Below are 19,047 nucleotides of genomic sequence, written 5' to 3'. Positions count from 1 at the left end.
ATTCTTTGATCATTTCCTGATATTAAACAAGGGAAAACCTTTTGTAGAATGTTCTTTAAAGTGTGTGTGTGGTAAAGCGAACTCAACAAGTTGTCTCAGTAGGTTTTTGCAGTTCTTGTAAGGTTTTTCTCCAAAATTTGAGACTCGTGCTTTCGTAGGCGTATGTGTTAATGTTGTGTCTGTGTTGATACTGTCGTGAAAAATTTACGGCCACAGGTGGGAGAATCTTTGGTCCCTTTGACGCTCTTCCTCACTGTACTCTGGCATGTTGAATTTACGTCTCTGTACTCCCATCTACGTAGTGGAGCTTCGTCAAGTAAACGCACACAGAGTCAAGTCGAAGTCGGAGATCGAGCAGAATTGGAGCCGCATGAAGTGTTTATTCATGCATAAAATAAACACTGAGTAGACATCCGCAGAAGCAACTGACTTTTTCACCCGGGGAGACCATTTTTATATTTTCAGAAGTAGGTTGGGTTTAGCTACAAACCATACCCATTTTTTTAATCATATTTTGAACATTAATCTAGTCACGTCGGAAACCCCCTTTTTAGCTTGTCTCCGATAGGGTACGGTTTTCTTGGTGTCTATCAGGATTGGTCAGAGAATATACATATGCAGTTGATTCCTAGAATGAATTTATCATATATTAATATTAAACTTTTTCCCAGAAAATGTAAATTATTTCCCAGAATGTCCAAAATTTTTCCTCACGTGTACTTCTCTTGTACACCACGTTCGCCGAAACTTTCCATGAGCTCACATGCTTTTTCTGCCCGCCCCATTTTGTAACTTTCCACCATTTCACGTGTTCTTTCGATGGCTTCACGTGTTCGTTTTTTTCAAAGGTCTCCCAGGAAAAAAAAGTCAGCTACTCTGGTACAATCCACACATTACGCCAAGAGTAACTTCAGGCATGCAAGTGAATATAGGTTGAAAACTTTTTGAACACAGGTTAAATACTTTTGATTACAAATTGAATACTTTTGATTAAAATACTGATTTTTTGACACCACAATACATGAGGGAGGATTTTTTTTTTTTTTTTTTTGCTGTTCTTGAGGCTAGGTCTGATAATTGGTTGGGAGACATCTATCTTGATGTAGTTTTGACTTTGACGAGGTTGAGGTTCAATTCTGTATAATCTGTGTTACCTAGGTGTAAACACAGACATCAGACATGCACATAAAAAGTAGCTGGAAGGACATCCGGTAGTTAAAGAGTGTGAGCGTATGTGGAGCAACCTCAGTAAAAATCAAGACCCGGCGATAGGAACCATGTTGTAATCATTTGGTCAGAGGATTATGAGAAACAATAACTCAAAGCTGGCCTTCGATCAAACGCAGGGATGGAAGACTGTCCTTGGTGCGGCGAAAACAAACATCCCCCCTGTGTCTCATAATTCTCTCACTATTACAGAGGATGGTGATTTGATATTGATTAGGTTTCATGAGAGCCCACTGCTCATCCAGCTTATTGTTCCATAGGATGGTGTGGAGGTTAGTCCTCCCTTGAGTCTCGTGGCCCTGTGCAAGTTGCATTATCTCCTGTTATGGCTTCATAGCAGCCTGCACCTGAATGTAGAATGGGGCTCATGACTCAGGCAACACATTGTGCACTCCCTGATAAAGCTATTATTTCTCTCGGCCCTGCGGACGGATACACAGCTTATCCATCTTTCTTTTTTTTTTTTTTTTATGCTTCTGTGTGCTTCTTATTTCTCTCATTGTCTCTGTGCTTGCTTTTGTTTTGGGTCAGCAGATGTGCAACGATGTGACGGTGAGCTTGTTTGTAATTAATGTGTTTGTCACAAAAAGGGTACAACAGCAACAGGATCCACACAGCTCTCAATGTCCTTTAGAAAATTGCTCTTACACTTCAGCTTGGAGAGCATTAGGCTAGTCACAAGTGTAAGCTTTGGCTGTTTTGCTTATGAATTAGATCTGCTCATCGCGTATTGACATTCTCCTCACTCTTGCAGGTGCTGATTGAGGCAACAGTTTCCAGGGATCGGCGAGGCTATATCGCTATAGACGACATCATGGTGCTCAACTATCCCTGCTGTAAGTGCCACTTCTGACAATGAATGCAATTACAGACAGGGCCGGAGGAAAAAAACGTTTAGTGGTTTGGGGAAAAAATGTAAATCAAAGCAGCATGAAACATAAATAGGATGAGGAGAAGAGTAATGGCTGATCGACCTTTTATATTAGTACTGCAGATTGTCCTGAGGCATCCTGCAGCAACGGGAGCGCTACTAAAATACTGACACCCAAATGCCAACACACCCTTCCACCAAAACACACACCTGCCTCTCCGCCTCGAGCCTTTGTTTGACAGCCAAATATATTTGTTAATCAGTAAAATCTGTCAGACTCTCATGCACTTTTAAATTCTCTGGGCTGTCTCCAAGTGTAGTACATGTAACTTTGTACAGAAGGATTGTGCATTATTCAGAAGGAGTGCTACATTTCAAAGCTCCATGAAACTGCTTTGTCTTCAGGGTGTGTGTTTTTTTTATTTTTTTTTATAACCTATGGCTGTCTGCAGCAGAAGGCTTTGGTGTCACTGGTGGGAAAGAGAGAGAGAGAGAGAGGGGGTATTGTTTCACTGTGTTGTCAGTCCTTTGAAGACTATGTGTAAAACATAAAGACCCCCTGAGCTTAATACCTGGACTAAGTCTTTCAGTGTCACTTATACTCACCCTCCGCAACCCACTAGTGAGTTCAAGAGCTCTTGTCAGTTCATAGCACATTTAACACCCATGGACCACGCTGTTTTCAAGTGACTTATACAACTGACCACGCTTCAAGGATATTTTTACTCTCATGAGGTTTCAGTGTCAACATCCTGCTCATATTTATACATCCTACATACGTTGATAAGACCGGATTTTGTAAGGACATCATGTTACAGATGGATACCAACAGCAATTGCATTAAATGAACACCGGTTGAGATTGGTTTGCACCCCTGCTGTATGCACACCACCCAGTCAGCAACCCTGTTCCTCTCTGAGATAGCAGATGGCATCTTCTGAATGCTCCCACTGTGGCCATTAAATAATTAAGACTCTCATCAAGACCTGAGCAAGCCTTATGATATGGCACAAGGCCAGCCTGAATCACTTGGCAGAGAACGGTGCAAGAAAAGATGGAGTGAAAATCAAAGAGAAGTGTTGCATTGCAAACTAGGCTCGTAGAAAACCAAAACTGCTCATTTCTTTGATGTTCGGTTTGTTTGTCCACTCGGATTATGCAAAAGATACTACACTGGTTTTCATGAAACTTAGGTTAGAGCATGGACCAAGGATCAATCAATTTCATTTTGGAGTAGATCCAGCAAAACATCGAGAGAAAGGGCATTTGATTAAATTACAAGACTGTAGGGTTTTGGCGTAGGTATGCACTCTTGGCCTTTGACAAATAGCACATATCTCCTCCAAGGTCCGCAGTCCTGTAAATCAATTAAACATCGTATTCCACAATGTTGGACAATGTAAGAAGAAGCAATAAAAGATTCCCGGCCCCACCTCTTTTTATGGATCTGTTACAGAATGTAAGATGTTCGTCCATGACCTGCCCTCCCACCAATTTTCATGACAAATTGATGCTGTAGTTTAGTATAAATCTGTTACAGTACAAACCAATAGACTCCCATAACCTTATATTACATCCTTGGTAATGTAAAAGTAATCTAAAGGCAGATATGCACTTTTGTGTGAATTTGTTCTCTTGTGGTGTGTAAGTGAAAACTCTTATCGATCTGTGAACAATCTCACTTCATTTTAAGGAAACTCAGGCTGTTGAAAACAAGCATCAGCACTAAACAAATAGTAAAGTTAAGTTCTTTTTTGTGAATTAAAGCATGGGGGGGGCATATCTTTTGTTTCCTCTTAAGTGTTAGTCGCTGACTCTGATGCCAGTGTTGCAGTCCAATGAAATATTTATCATGTAAAAGCGTCCGGAGGATAAGATCTGACACATTTAGCTGTATAACACTACAGTTCTTGCCAACCATATTGGCTTTTTTTTTTTTTTTTTTTTTTTAATTTATTTTATTTTTTATTCGCATTCGTGTCAGTGTTTGTTTATGTTTGGCTCTCAGGCATGAATTATGAATTAACCTTAGGAAGGAGAGTCACTCAAAGGAAACATGGCCACCTGTGGGTTACAAATGCTAGAAGTCTCCCCTTACTACTTAGTCTACACAAACAAGTTCAACAAATTGTCCCTGATGCTTCAGTTTCACAGCTGCTCTTCCATCTCTTCTGTCAGTCATGTGGAGTGACGGGCAGACTCGTCCTACCCCATTTCCTAGAGATGGCAGGCGGTGCTGCCGATGTTTACCTAGAAATTTGGCTCAGTGGGGGTCTGGTTCTCACTGCTCTATTGTTAATCACGGTGTTGGGTGAGAGGGATACTCCCACACACTGACTCATTGGAGGTGCCGCACAGCATGCTGGGACGTTATTAGTCAAAATGTGGAGGAATGACACTTACTCTGTGGCTTTTCTTCAGCTGAATCACTCCCACATTCTGCTCATCCATATATTGCTTCTAATTTCATATTGTCAGTAGTTTATGCTGGTAATAGATAGTGACATCCCACACACATGCAGTGCATTTACACAATTTTTATTACATGAATAAATTGATAAGAGGTAGTCTGTCAGTTGAATTATGAGTACGCATCAGGGTAATGCTTAGTAAAATGTTTACTGGGTAACTTTCACTACAGTTGTGTAAATAGAGTTCACTCAAGTTTCAAGGTTATTATCGTTAATGAAAACTAACAAAATGATGGAAACCAGAATTGAAAAAACATTTTCGTTAACTGAAATAAATAAAAACTATAATTAAAAGAAAAAAAACGATAACTAACTGGAATTGTAGTGTGTGCTTACAAAACTAAAACGGATAAAAATTATGGATAAAATTCCCTTCGTTTTTGTCTTTGTCAATGTCGGATTGATACAAAATTGATTTATTTCCCTCAAGCAATTTTAGCCGCTGGCACCATATGATATTTAACGGTCCGTCACTTGTGGTTTATAGTCGTCTTCTGGTCCCCACTCTACCTGGAAACATGGAGACTAAAGTTGGGAGAAAGCAGCAGAGTCCTGTCTGGGATTTATTTGAATTCAACGGTGAAGAAGATAAAAGATATAAAAAAAAACTAAAACTAAACTAAAACTAAGGATTTAGAAAATAACGAAAACTAATAAAAACTAGCAAACCTGCTCTAAAAACAAATTAAAACTAACTGAATTAGAGAAAAAAAAGTCAAACTAAATAAAACTAAACTATAATGAAAAATCCAGAACTATTATAACCTTGTCAAGTTTATTAGATTCTTAGAAAGAAAGCTGGAAAATATTCATTGCTGGCAGATGACGTTGAGCTAATGAGTGCAGAGTATACAAAGAAATGCTTAAAATTCCTGTATATGTAGTTAAGTAATGTTAAAAGTCCTGATGAAATGCCTCTTGTGCAGCTGACTGGCTTTGTGGCTGAAAGGTAATGGAGTCGTCTGATCTCTGTGTTTGTCTCTGTCTCTGTCTCTGTCTCTCTCTCTCTCTCTCTCTCCCTCTCTCTCTCTCTCTCTCTCTCTCTCTCTCTCTCTCTCTCTCTCTCTCTCTCTCTCTCTCTGTCTTTAGATAAGGCGCCACACTTCTCCAGGCTAGGAGACGAGGAGGTCAATGCTGGGCAAAATGCCACTTTCCAGTGCGTGGCTGCTGGAAGGTCATCTGAGGCTGAGAAGTTCCTGCTGGAGGTCAGTGGTTTAATAGTGAAGCAACCTGTGTCTGAATTAGATGTGTGGGAGTTTGGCTCCATTATGAGAACTCTGACGTTTATTGCCCAAAGAAAACAGGTCAAATGTACACTTTTTACTTCTACTTTTTATTCACTGGATCCTCCACATTATGGGTCAGAGGCAAGGCAAGGCAGATTTATTTGTATAGCACAATTCATACACAGGGCAATTCACAGTGCTTTACAAAAATGGAAAAGAGACAGATTAAAAACACGCAATTACAATTAAAACATAATCAATAAAACATAAATAATAATCAATTAAAATAAAGTAAAAGAGAAGAGTGCAGATAGAACCCTTTCAGCTGTTCTATGCACAGTTGAACAGAGCTGTTTTCAGCCTGGACTTAAACATTGTCACAGTACAGGTCTGTCTCACGTCATCAGGAAGACTGTCCCAGAGTTCAGCTGCATAGAACTGAAATGCAGCTTCAGTGTGTTTAGTCCTAACTCTGGGCACCAGCAAAAGACCAGTCCCTGAGGTTCTCAGGGTCCAAGATGGTTCATATGGGACCAACATGTCTCAGATGTACTTTGGACCATGGAGAGACTTATAAACGAGCAGAGCTGTTTTAAAGTCTGTTCTCTGAGCGACAGGAAGCCAGTGCACAGATCTGAGCACAGGACTAATATGGTCGTACTTCCTGGTTCTAGTCAGGACTCGAGCAGCAGCATTCTGGATGTACTGCAGTTGTCTGACAGCTGGTTTAGAGAGTCCAGTGAGAAGGCCGTTACAGTAGTCTAACCTGCTAGAGATAAATGCATAGATAAGTCTAAGTCTGGTTTAGACAGTAAACCTTTGATTCTGGCAATGTTTTTGAGATGGTAAAAGGCTGATGATGTAATTGATTTAATGTGGCTGTTAAAGTTTAGTTCTGAATCCATAATTACCTGTAGATTTCTAACCTGATTTTTAGCTTTTAGAGTAACAGATTCCAGATGACTGATGACACTTTCTCTGGGTTTTTGTGGGCCAAAGACAATGACTTCAGTCTTGTCTGAGTTTAGTTGGAGAAAGTTGTTTTGCATCCACACAGTGACCTGTTGGAGGCAGTCACACAGTGAGTCCACAGGCCCATGTTCACCTGCTGTCAGCCAGATGTAAATCTGAGTGTCGTCTGCATAGTTATAGTAGGACACGTGATTACTGTGTATTAACTGGCCCAGGGGCAACATGTAAAGACTGAACAAGAGGGATCCCAGGATGGACCCCTGGGGGACCCCACAGGTCACTGCCATTTGGTTTGACACACAGTTTTCGATTTGAACAAAATACTTCCTGTCCTCAAGGTAGGACTTGAACCATTTCAGGGCAGGACCAGAGATGCCTACCCAGTCCTCTAGCCTCTGTAACAGAATCAGAGATGCTGGATGATTTATTTGAATTATTTTATGACCTCTGTTTCCAACTCGAATGTGTAACTGAACTCCCTGCTTGCATTGCTCCTTTTTCATTAGGAGTGTCACCCTAAATAACCACTGTAACAACTGTTCCTCTTGGTTTGAATTATTAAACATCCCAGATGTATTCATGTTTAAATAAGGATTGCAGAGTGTGTTCTGAAGCTGTGAAGGCCATGCAAGCCTTGAAGTCTCCTTTCTTATGTCTTTGAAAAGTTACATTTCTCACAGCATTACAGTGTTGTTTTAATTTTTTTATTCAGATCATACAGTGTTTCTAGTCTTTTCATTAAAAGTGAGTCAGTCTGTGAAGGTCAGACAAGCTATGCAGTGTCGACCTCCGTGGAGTCACAGTTTTGTTTTTTTTTTAGTAGACCTGATTAAAGGACTCACACCATTGTGTTGTAAACATTCATTTCTCCATCTCAGGCCGTAATTATTGTGCAGCCACGCTTTCACTGTGTTTGCCAACATCCTACCACTCACTACAGCTAGTGTTAATCATGGTTAACCTTAAGCAAACCAACACTATGGTTTGAAACAGAATAATCTGTGATTCTGTGATTTATGAGGTGTCCTTATTGTCACCTTTTTAAAACCGCTGATTCAGTCACAATAGATCTATACCTCCCACAATTCTCCAAAGGCTGTAATTCAGTCCTGTCTCAGAGAGTGAAAAAAATTCCAGGATGCTCCAAAATTTAAAGAGTTCGTCCTTGGCCCAAACACTCTCCTTCCTCTAACTTTAAGAAAAACAAGTACGATATTACAAAAAGAAATGGTAACAAAAGTGGTTGGCAGAGGTAATTTTTTTGGCAAAACAGAATAGGCTGCTGTAATGAGCTTGCTGGAAGGCTCTTTTTCTGTCTCAGTTCTACCTTTTTCCATCATCTTCGCTGTTTTTCCCTCTACGCATCTTTCCATGCTGTTTCAAAAAAGGCTTCAGGATCTGTTTTTGACATACACACAGCAGTTTTCTGTTGCGTTGCCCTTTTGTGCGCATTCTGCCTGCTGTACCAGCTGTAACACAGTCTTGGCTGCACACACCTGCCAGATTAACAGATCGTTTTGTCGTTTCCTCGCCAATTAGCTACAGCCAGATTGTTTATGTAACATAAAGTGATCGCATTGTTATTTGATTTATCCTGATTTTCCCCTGCCTTCGTTTTGTAATCCACGCACTGAGCACAAATGAAACACAACAGATAAAGTAAAACTACAGGAGTTTATGACTGAACCGTTATATTTTTCCTGCGGTCACAAGATTTGTCGCTGCTTAACCCAAACCAGCGGGTGTGTGTTTATGTGTTTATTTGCAAAGGTTTAGCCTGAGGTTTGTGTGGTTTGTGGGTTTTTGAATGTCCAAAGCATAAACAGCAGCTGAAATGGCCTAAAATAATCCAGAGGTCTCCTTGTTAAGCTCAGCATGCTCTCCTGTTTGGGATTCTGTTAAAACTATCAGATCAAAGTAGGAGTTTCAAAATTCATGTCCAGTATTTCACACAAAGGGAATGGCCTGAGAACATGAGAAAAAATGTCAGATCCTGTATGTTTGGTTGAGACTGCGTGGACTTGACGGATGCTTGTGGTTTTAATGGTGTGGAACAATGAAATGCCTCTCACAGTGCAACACCAAAGTACATTATACAACATGTATTTCAGTCTCTTACTCTCCTTTTTTGTCGTTTTATCTCTCATACCTCTCTTATACCTCACTTTCTACCATAGCTCACTTTTGTTTAGGGCTTGTTTCTCTATGCCTAACATTAAAACAAGCCATTGTGTCACAGTTTTCACATTGTTCCTTTTGTTGTTGTCATTGTTTTACTCCAAAAGTACACACTGTCATTCATCCATTAGACTATGTAGTAAACTGATTAAACCTAAACACATTAAATGCCATCTGTCTCCTGATTCTAACGGCTGAACAGCTAAATGTTTTGGTTCAATAACAATGTACACCGAGGACAACAGAGGTTGTAGATGGGCTCCATTAAGGGACGACATTTATGACATATATTACCCTCATAATCACTATTATTTTAACAAGATTTCATTTGTTTTTATTAAAGCATGTCAGACTGTCATATTGCCTGATTAAATCGGAGAGCACAGAGATGGTCCTGCCATTCTAATTAAATTGCGCACAATTGGACAATCCTCCCTTTTTAATCACACAGCTCTAATAAAAACTGACCCAGATAGCAATAATTTAAGTATTTTTTTGTTATGTTATTAGCTCAGTGTCCTCAGAGTCCTTTCTGCAGTAACTGCTTATAAGGGCCAGGTAATGAGTGTTACTTTGCTTGTATGTGTGTGTTGTAGATGGATTAAAAGATACAGGTACGTGGATGTTTTTAATACCACATAATTCAATATACAGAATATAGCCTGTAGATTACAATATGAAGCAAGATTAATACCTATTTACCTAGTAGATTAGTATGAAAATGTATTTCATGAATCAATACACACACCATAGAGCATCGAATTAAACCAATAAACAAAGATGCAACGATACAATGTGGATTTATGTGGAAAGGAAACTCTTCCCTTTTCTGTTTTCCCACAGCATTAAGTGAGTGAAAAAGCTAAAACATAAATATCAATACGTTTTAATCACACATTTCACTTGATTGTCCATTTTAACTATCCTCTCTGTGTCACTTGTGGCTTCACTGCGGTCCTGTTTAGAACCGGCATTAACATCCATCCAAACAGTTCTAATGCAGATCCAATCTCTTGGACCACATTCAGAGGGGGCCTGGACTGCATATGTCCACTTAATTACTGCAGCCTAAACAGGAATACATCCTGAAACAATTTGAAGGACTGCCCACCCTGCTGATATGTGCTGTGTTAAGTGCAGTAATATTAACTTCGAAAACCCCATCTAGATCGTCATGTATGGTGAGCTGACTGACTCCACCTGAACAATACAGTTACATTTTCCCACTGAGGAAATACATGATATGCAGTTCACATAACCTAGTAGAAATTCATCAACATTTTTTCAAGTGCGTGAAGATTCAATCACCAGTAAAACCTATGTCTTGCAGGAAAGCCATTAAAAAACAAATGGATTGGTCAGAGTTGTCATATTGACATTTAAGGTGCATCGATTGATTCACAGCATCACCTCATGCAGTGAGTAACAAGTAAGAAACTATTCTACCCTAAAACCTGCCATCGGTTTGTACTGGGCACACTGAATTACATTTACACAGACACATAACAATCCAGATGGTTAAAGTTGAAATTAAAGCTGCTGCCATGGTTTTGGCTATAGATGACCTTGTTTATTTGCATATAGAGCAGGTAAGAAAGAGCTGAACAGGAGGTGGTCTCTCTTGAGGATTTTGGAGATGAATTCTAGTGCCACGAGTGAATGAAAACACTTAGAGCTGCTCAGTTGGGAACAAAACACATAAAAACACATTAATGCCAGGCCTGGATAAAGCCTTTGTGCAATACTGTGGTGCAGATACACCTTTGTATTTTATTGTATATCAGCGAGAAATAAGTGATGCCTTTTAATTCAAAGGTCAGAAGGAGATCTAAGTGCTCCCCAGCACTGATATTTAAATAGATGTAATGTGTATCAGTAGTATTTATTACACAAAGCATCATTACTAATGGCTATTACTCCATGACTGTATTGTAAGTATGTAAGTAACCTACATTTGTATGTGGATTTTGATCTTTCTGGATGGACCTGCATGCATGTACGTGCAAAAGGGGATAAGATGACCCTTCTTGTTTTCACTGACCTGCCCTTTTCCTGCTTTCCAGAGACACAATGGGGACATTTTAACAATGGCATCGGTCAAGCACCTGAGTCATCGACGCTTTGTGGTATCCTTCCAGCTAGACAGCGTCCAGAGAACAGACCAGGACCTTTACCGCTGTGTCACTCAGTCCCCCCGAGGGTCTGGAGTCTCAAACTTTGCTGAACTCGTCGTTAAAGGTAAACACACGCTCGTCTTTGTGCCTCGGTGTGCTCTTTTGATATTTCTTTCATTCTGTTTCTGTCATCATAACCACAGGTTGTCCCGCTGATTTTTATTGACAGCACATGATTTTCTCCTTTTCTTGGGCACAGCTGAGTTTTGTTTATGTTTCAACAGCAAAGAAAAATGAATTGACTGCAATAGAGCAACTATTGAAAGCACAGTTAAACGTAATCATTACAAATGATTTGAGCTCAATGACACACATCACAGACACCTATTTCACATTTCCTCAAAGGTCCATAAACACAAATTGTGCAGTACATGACACAACATGAAGACTCTGTGGTTGGCGAATGCACGCTTCCTGACATGTGTTGTTTCCTGAGCCAGAGTTGTCAAATAGGCTGCTGCCGCTGCCGTCCTCAGCTCCTCAGCTCTCTGTCAAAAAGCTGTTCACTTGACTTGGACTAGTGTAGCCCCTGTCATATCATGTACCGCAGATGGTGACCTCAGTCCCATTACTCACTCTAACCCCACAGCCTGACACCAATTTGACAGCATAGTAATGGTACGGCTGTGGGATGGTTTTGATGGCATAACAAACTCCAGCCTACAGCAAAAGAGGGATGAGAAGGGAAAATAAGGATGAAGAGAAATCCCATGTCCCCTTGTCCTCTACTGTAAGCTCCTCTTATTGTTACTGTTTCAAAGACTGATACGAGTCTCTGCAACACTTTCTATTACATCAAGGCCTGTCTTGATAGTAAAACTTTACTTGATAGTTAATTGTCAAACTAATAATCATGATGTATCTAAAATAACTGTTCATTTTATGTCACTAGCGCAGTATAAACTTAATAATAGTTCATTTTTACTCATGCTATAAACCTGATGAACAAGGAGAGTGTTTTATTGGTATCAAGGCTTTTTGCGCCTTTTAGGTTGTTAAACAAAATTGCACAGGACAGATTTGGTATAAATAATACATCTACAATCTTATTATTAAAGGCTTAAGTAAATTACTCAGAAATACAGGTGCTAAGAGATGAAGGAGGCACAACAAGATGTGCCAGTTAAGCCTTAAAGAGTAGAAAATGATTTGTGATTAAAGTAATGAGAATATGGCAATTTGGGTTAGTTTCATTCAGCTGTTTTTATACAAGTAACTGGAGATGGTCATCAGGATTTTGTAGGTTCTGTTCACTGTAGTAATTGCAACAAGTATAGTTACAACACAATAATACAGTAACGTGGTAATAGTGAGTTCATATAGTCAGATTTTGATGTACTTTATTTATCCCAAGATGGGAATAGTTTCTTTACAGCAACTTAAGTACACACAGTATAATAACAGCCATTTAGAAATAGTGCAATTTTAATTCAGTTGCAAGAACAGCTTTAAAGAAGTACATAAACTTAAATCTACAATATACAAATTAACAATGGTTGAAAAAGACAGTCATAAAGGGTGACATAACTGTACAAGTTCAGGTTGCATACATAATAAAAAAAATACTATATAATACTATTAAGAGTTGTAGTAAGTAATAATGAGGTAACAGCTTGCAACTGATAAATAAAAAGTAATATTAGACTGTTAAAAGTCCAAAAACAAACATATATATGAAATTAGGTTTATATTTCTGTAAGTATATATTTACCTGCTGTCATTATGTAACAGTGTAGTGAACAGGGGTGTCCCTGCCTATCTTCAAGAAGCTCTTGAAGACCCAGATGTTCAGAGAGCACCTCCTGTCCTAGCACTTTCAAATATCCATTTTAAATATATTATTATGCTTATTCTTTAGTTTTACTTGGTATTTTTATTTATTTCACTGTTTTTAATTGTACAGCTGTTTTCATGTCTTTTTAATCTATTCTTGTATTTTAGTTTATCATTTTGCTTTTTATTCTTCTGTACGACACTGTTTTTAATTGCACAGCTGTTTTATGTCTTTAATCTGTTCTTGTATTTTATTCTTTTATTTTGTTTTTTCTCCTGTAAGTCGCTTTGGAAAAAAGTGTCTGCCAAATGCATAAATGTAAACGTAAACAGTGCAATATTTCTATAAAAAAAATGGCTATACAGTGACATTAATACAGTACTAACCTCATTGTTTTTGGCCCCTTATTAACCTGTTCCATAAATTACTGTCTATTATCACACAAAAGCACTCACTCTTGATAATCTTTATTGTCAAATTATTACCCTTGTACAACCAAACTCCAATGTAATGAGATTTACTTTGTATATCCAGTAAAAACACACCTAGTTCAAAACCTATTGTTGATGCTAAGCTTTTGCAGTTACATTGTATTATAGTCTAAGCTTACATTTTTCTTATAACACTATTATATACTGCTGTTACTAAATATAATGTTAAGAGCTGCCTAAATGTCTGGTGGGTAAAATGCACTGATTTATATTTTTAAGTAGTGATATAGACTGTTTGGTACTGAATACCAATGAGGCTCATTAAAACACTACTAAACCCTCTCACAGCAGCTGCCAGTAACCTCAGAGTTACTGAATGCACTGATAGAAAGCTGTGAAATCCCATTTAATGTGTTCACACTCAGTAAATAAGTGTCATTGTGTCCATGTGGTTGTCACTTCCCTTCTTTTTCATAATTGTGATACAGATGTTATTTTTGGCACAGCTCTTTCTTCACCCCAAAGAGACGTGGTGGCTGTTTAAAAGTCAAATGGCTGTATCTCCATAATCTATTTCACAGTAGCTAAGGCTAATACCTTAACAAGACTTTTATAAATCCCTTTTCCCCCACTGCCCTGCCCAGAAGAGCCCACTCATTCCTTCATCGAAAGATTACATGCAGGAATCATGATATAACTTTCTCACTGGCCCACAGAGGACACATAATGAATAAAACATTTTTATCTGTCTCCATAAGCTACTGTATGTTTCTGCCCGTGGTCTTTTGAGTGGTTATATTTTGATCCTGAGAATATTTTCAGATGTGTTTCCAGGGGTTTTCGGCATGTAAAAGCATAAATCTCAATGCAGATAAATCCTTAATTAAACAGAGAGTATCACTGAGAGCAATGTTTAGTTTCAAAGTAGCTTTGTACACAGAGGTAAACAACGGAACGAGAAGCCTAATAATACAATGAAAAATAAGCAGAAATTGTTCCGAAACATACACAGTGAAACAATAAATAACAAGTGGTGCCAGGCATAACAAACCCCTCCCCTCGCACATATTGTAGCTTATATTGGCATCGATCCAGCTGATGTCATCATGTGTATGCATGTGGTGTTGTCAGCATATCAATTGCCTCTATATATGTGCCAAGTTTGATGTAAAGAGCTATACGTATTATCAATAAGGCTGATTATTATGCTCACACGGAGCCACTTTTTCTAAATTCTTATGTGATGAAATTTTATGATCTCTTTTATTATAAAATAATGCAAATTATGTTCAGAGCAAAATCAAAAATGCTCCCTGACCCAATACAGAGGTTCTTTTCAATTCAGGACATTCCATATAATCTCAGAGGTGTTTGCAAATTTACTGTACAAAAAGCTAAAAAAGGTATGAAAAGGAGATGTGTGTCCATTATTGGAGTTAAATTTTGGAATGATGCCAACATAAATTTAAAAACATGTAATTCTTTTTTTGGTTTTTAAGAAAATGGTTTGTGAAGCTATTTTTGAAGCTTATAAATGCGATTATCTGTTGTTGTTGTTGTTTCTTTGGAGGTTGGTAGCCTAAAAAGTTGTAATATAGGATAGGCTTTGATAAGCACTCTGCTTCTGCCTATACCTTTTCAGTCATTATTCAACATATTATTCAACACATGATTCTTGATTTTGTGATTCTGTGATTTTTTTTCTTTCTTTTGTGTGAAATGTCAATACTGTGTACAATATTTGGTGTTGTCATGACTGAATAAACTACTACTACTACTCCTACCACTACTACTACTACTACTACTACTACTAAATTGAAACAAAATTGATGTTTTTATAGACATTTGAAATTTCACCCTTTATAAGTATACTGACAGCAAATAGAAACTTTGAGGTAGAAATCTATACATATTTCTACTTGTAGGGGGTTGTAATTATTCATTGTGGATTTATTGATGACTTAGTGCTCGGGTAGTTGCGAAAATGATGAGCTGTCATGTTGTCACGGTTCATTGCACATGGGTTGGTCTCTTTGCAAAAGTGGACCAAATACACATTGAGCAATACTCAGTGGGTATCTGCACAATTTGAGGATTGGTTTTGAAGGCCTATATAAAGGCCCATAAAAGGCCACCATTGTTAGTCCACTGAACGGCATCATGCCACGTCTATCACAAGAACAACGTCTCAGGGCACTGGGTATGGTGGAGGCCGGTTTGAGCGACAGTGATATAGCCAGGCCTATGTATGGGCTGTTCCCAACCCACAATCAGAAACCTGGTTGAACGCCACAACACCACAGGCTCTGTTGACGACAGACCGCGTCCAGGGTGAGAGAGAATGACAACATCCAACCAGGACCGCTACTGTTGTGACTTTGTGTTTGGCAGGTGCCATTTTCTTTTGTTAAGTTTTTTGTTTAGAAATTATTCTTGAAACTTTAGATTTTTGTTTCTGTATGCCAATATCCTAAAAAAAATTATTCATATGAAAAAATTCCAGTTTAAGGTTTCAAAATAAAAATTATGTTGAAATTATGGTGTCAAAGTTTTCATTGACTGTGAGTGTAAATGGGGAAAAAAAAGATTTTAAAAATTCATAAAGAATCTGAACTTTAACCTACTTTTCTCAAAATGTAATCACATCTATTCTGGGTCATTGGCAATCTATAAACTCAATTTGGTATGAATTCAACCAATAGTTTTGCTGCTAGAGTGTTAACAAACAAACAAACTGAATGAAAAACAATACCCCTTGCCTCCCCTTCTGGGATTAGGGTAAAAAATTCAGGATATTTGGTCAAACTGTGAAGCTAAAATGAGAAAAAAAAGAAAAAAAGAAGGAGTTGTTTTAGACTTAGGCCCCCACCGGCTGCTTGCTTGTGGTCTAGATTTGGTCTTTTGTTATGGATTCAGTCATTGACAGCCAAAATATGAGTTACTGGAGGCCAAGCCAAGGTGAAGTAAATGCAGTTCAAAGCAGGGGTGAAGCAGGTACTTGTAATGTTGGAAACCAGGAGACGAAGGCCTTGACAGAAAGAGTGGTCTCTGCAGGAATGACAGATTAGTCACAGCCACAGATCTAACTCTGATCTTTTCTCATGCTTTGTCCTCATTTCTTTTGCATTCCCTTCCCTCCTCAGACAGTTACCCGTGTAATTGTTCAGTCGCTTGGATCTGCCAGTAAGTGACATTTGACCGGTGGGCTCTGAAATTAATCTTTGGTTTGGCACTCTTTACCGACAGTGATTCAGAGTCCACACTTTCATCATGGTGACCAGCTGCGATGATAGAAAACTCAGAGGAAAAGATGCACACCTCTTAATCTTCCATTTTCAAAGATCATTCACATTCAGTGCATCGTGTGCACAGCTGTTTCTTCACTCTTTATTTTTCCCAAAATTTATGCCAGGCTCAGAATGCCCAGTTAATTGGTATGACTAATCTGCTATTTGAACGCAGTTTGACCTGCTAACATTGAGTATCATCTAGGGACTCATTTAAGACTCACTGGGCTTTGGCATAGTGTGAAATGTTTTTTGGGGTTTTTTTTTTGCATGCAACTGATTACTAAAATTAATACCGTAACTTTCTCTCCCCAGACTGCAGCACAATAAGCCCCGAGCGAAAGCTTTTACCGACACAAACATGTGCTTATAAAGAAAAACAAAACACACTGCTTTTCATTTCCTTTCACAGTGCCCCCATCCCCCATTGCACCGCCACAGCTGCTGCGTGCCGGCTCCACTTACCTGATCATCCAGCTCAACACAAACTCCATCCTGGGGGACGGCCCCATTATCAGGAAAGAGATTGAGTACCGCGCCAGCCAGTCTCCGTGGTCAGAGGTGCATGGAGTCAACATGGTCACCTATAAGCTGTGGCACCTGGATCCAGACACAGAGTACCACATCAGTGTGCTGCTGACTCGGCCTGGGGAAGGAGGTACTGGACCCCCTGGACCCCCTCTCGTAAGCAGGACTAAGTGTGCAGGTGAGTTCCTGCTACACAACTTGACTGAGTCTAAAGCTACATTCAGACTGCAAATAACATGACCTAAATCTGATCCGTCTTTTCACATCTGAGATTTGTAGTGAATAGCGGAAATCACACTGGATCTGTGCTTCTCAACTCCCATATGTGGTCTCAAATCAGCTACCATTCTAATTTTTGCAATGCAGCCTCAGTCTGAACGATCATATCAGATATGGATGACTTTTACACAACTGGAAATCAACATTCACCTCATTTCTGTGCCCTTAACATCCTGCAATTTCATATTTTATCTGTTTCAGTCAAGCCATTAACACTGCAATCTCTCTGCTCATGTTTCTGAATTTGCACATCTCTATACGCAAAGAGAAGCCATTGCATCACAACAAACCAAAATTTAAAGTATCTCTAAATTCATCATTAGTCTCATTCTCATTTGTTCAATGAAAATCATGATAATTCATGCAAATCATGATAAATTAAGCTGTAAATGTTGACTTATGTATAATATCGTGGTGTGTTCTGACATAAGTTACATTCAAAAATAATGGCAAGAGCCAAGAAAATAAAATTAAGATATGAGCACTAAAGCTTGCAGTGTAAATGTAATAGATAAAATCTTTATTTTGTCAGTAGAGGTTTGTCACACGCAGAAACATGCACCACACACGGAAATTTACCTTCTGCCTTTAACCCATCACTAGATCATGCATCACACATACTGCATGCTATGAGCAGTGGGCTTGCCATGTCAGGCGCCCGGGGAGCAAATAGGGGGGTTGAGTGCCTTGCTCAAGGGCACATCAGCCAACAACTCTCCGCCAGTCCAGGGAAGCGAACCAGCAACTCTTTGGTAACAAGCCGACTCTCCAACTGACCATAGGCCACAGCTGTAACCTGTTCTATTTCTGATCATATAGCACTGGATAGTATGACACAGTTTCAAACTACCGTAACTATCATTATCCACTGTGCACCCACAAATAAATAAACATAACAGTATGCTGTCATATTTAATCAGATAGGACTCTGCAACAGTGTCTTGGGTCCACCTGTTTCCTTTTCAGGTTTTTTTTGTTTTTTTTAGTGTGAGGGGGATTATTTTGACTGAGCATCATGGATGTTGCTTTGAAGGTCCCATTGTGCTCATAGTGCTTAGGGGAATTGCACTGCTCGCTGTTTAGGTGACGACGTGCCCTAGAGACCTGGATAAGGGAAGTGCAGTTTGTTGAGCACCTGGCTCTTTATTAAAATGACAAGGATGGAGCATGTGGTTTTCAATAAAACCTGTGTTCACCTGCTCTTTGTTTTTACACACCCATGCATTTATTGTAGATTAAACAGCATCTATAAGTAGGACTGGACTTCATGGACCCAACATCGATACTGGCATTTTAAAGCTCAATAGCATACACTACATATACACTGTTCCCCATACAGTTTGACCAGTTTTGTTTTCAGACATGTTCCTCTTTTAATTCCTTTTTATACACATCATTAATCATCTTTGACCTGGTGTAATGAGTCCCAGTTACACTTTATCTATCAAGAATAAATAACTTTTAAAATCATGTCATAAGAAGATGGAAAATTATTTTATTCCAGCTTTAAGGACAACTTGGTATTTGTGGGTGTTTCATGCACAAAATGTTTACTCGTAAATCAAATCCACACCTGAGACTGCAAACAGAGATAGAATAGAAGAATAGAATAGAATTGCCTTTATTGTC

General features: G+C 38.9%; 1 protein-coding gene across 4 annotated transcripts in view; it reads left to right on the top strand.

Moving 5' to 3' along the window:
• Nucleotides 1-19,047, top strand: part of ptprub (protein tyrosine phosphatase receptor type Ub) — a 222,130-nt gene that overhangs the window by 118,236 nt on the left and 84,847 nt on the right. For all 4 annotated transcript variants that reach the window (XM_030157990.1, XM_030157989.1, XM_030157988.1 and 1 more), the window contains exons 4-7: nt 1,982-2,063; nt 5,659-5,774; nt 11,009-11,183; nt 17,024-17,317. In XM_030157990.1, the coding sequence (XP_030013850.1) occupies nt 1,982-2,063; nt 5,659-5,774; nt 11,009-11,183; nt 17,024-17,317 (667 nt within the window). The remainder of the gene's footprint in view (nt 1-1,981; nt 2,064-5,658; nt 5,775-11,008; nt 11,184-17,023; nt 17,318-19,047) is intronic.

This window comes from Sphaeramia orbicularis, chromosome 16 (genome assembly GCF_902148855.1).
Source record: "Sphaeramia orbicularis chromosome 16, fSphaOr1.1, whole genome shotgun sequence".
In the NCBI taxonomy this organism is placed as follows: domain Eukaryota; kingdom Metazoa; phylum Chordata; class Actinopteri; order Kurtiformes; family Apogonidae; genus Sphaeramia; species Sphaeramia orbicularis.
Note: the sequence above shows the minus strand (reverse complement) of the source record. Positions and strands in the feature narration are given on the sequence as shown.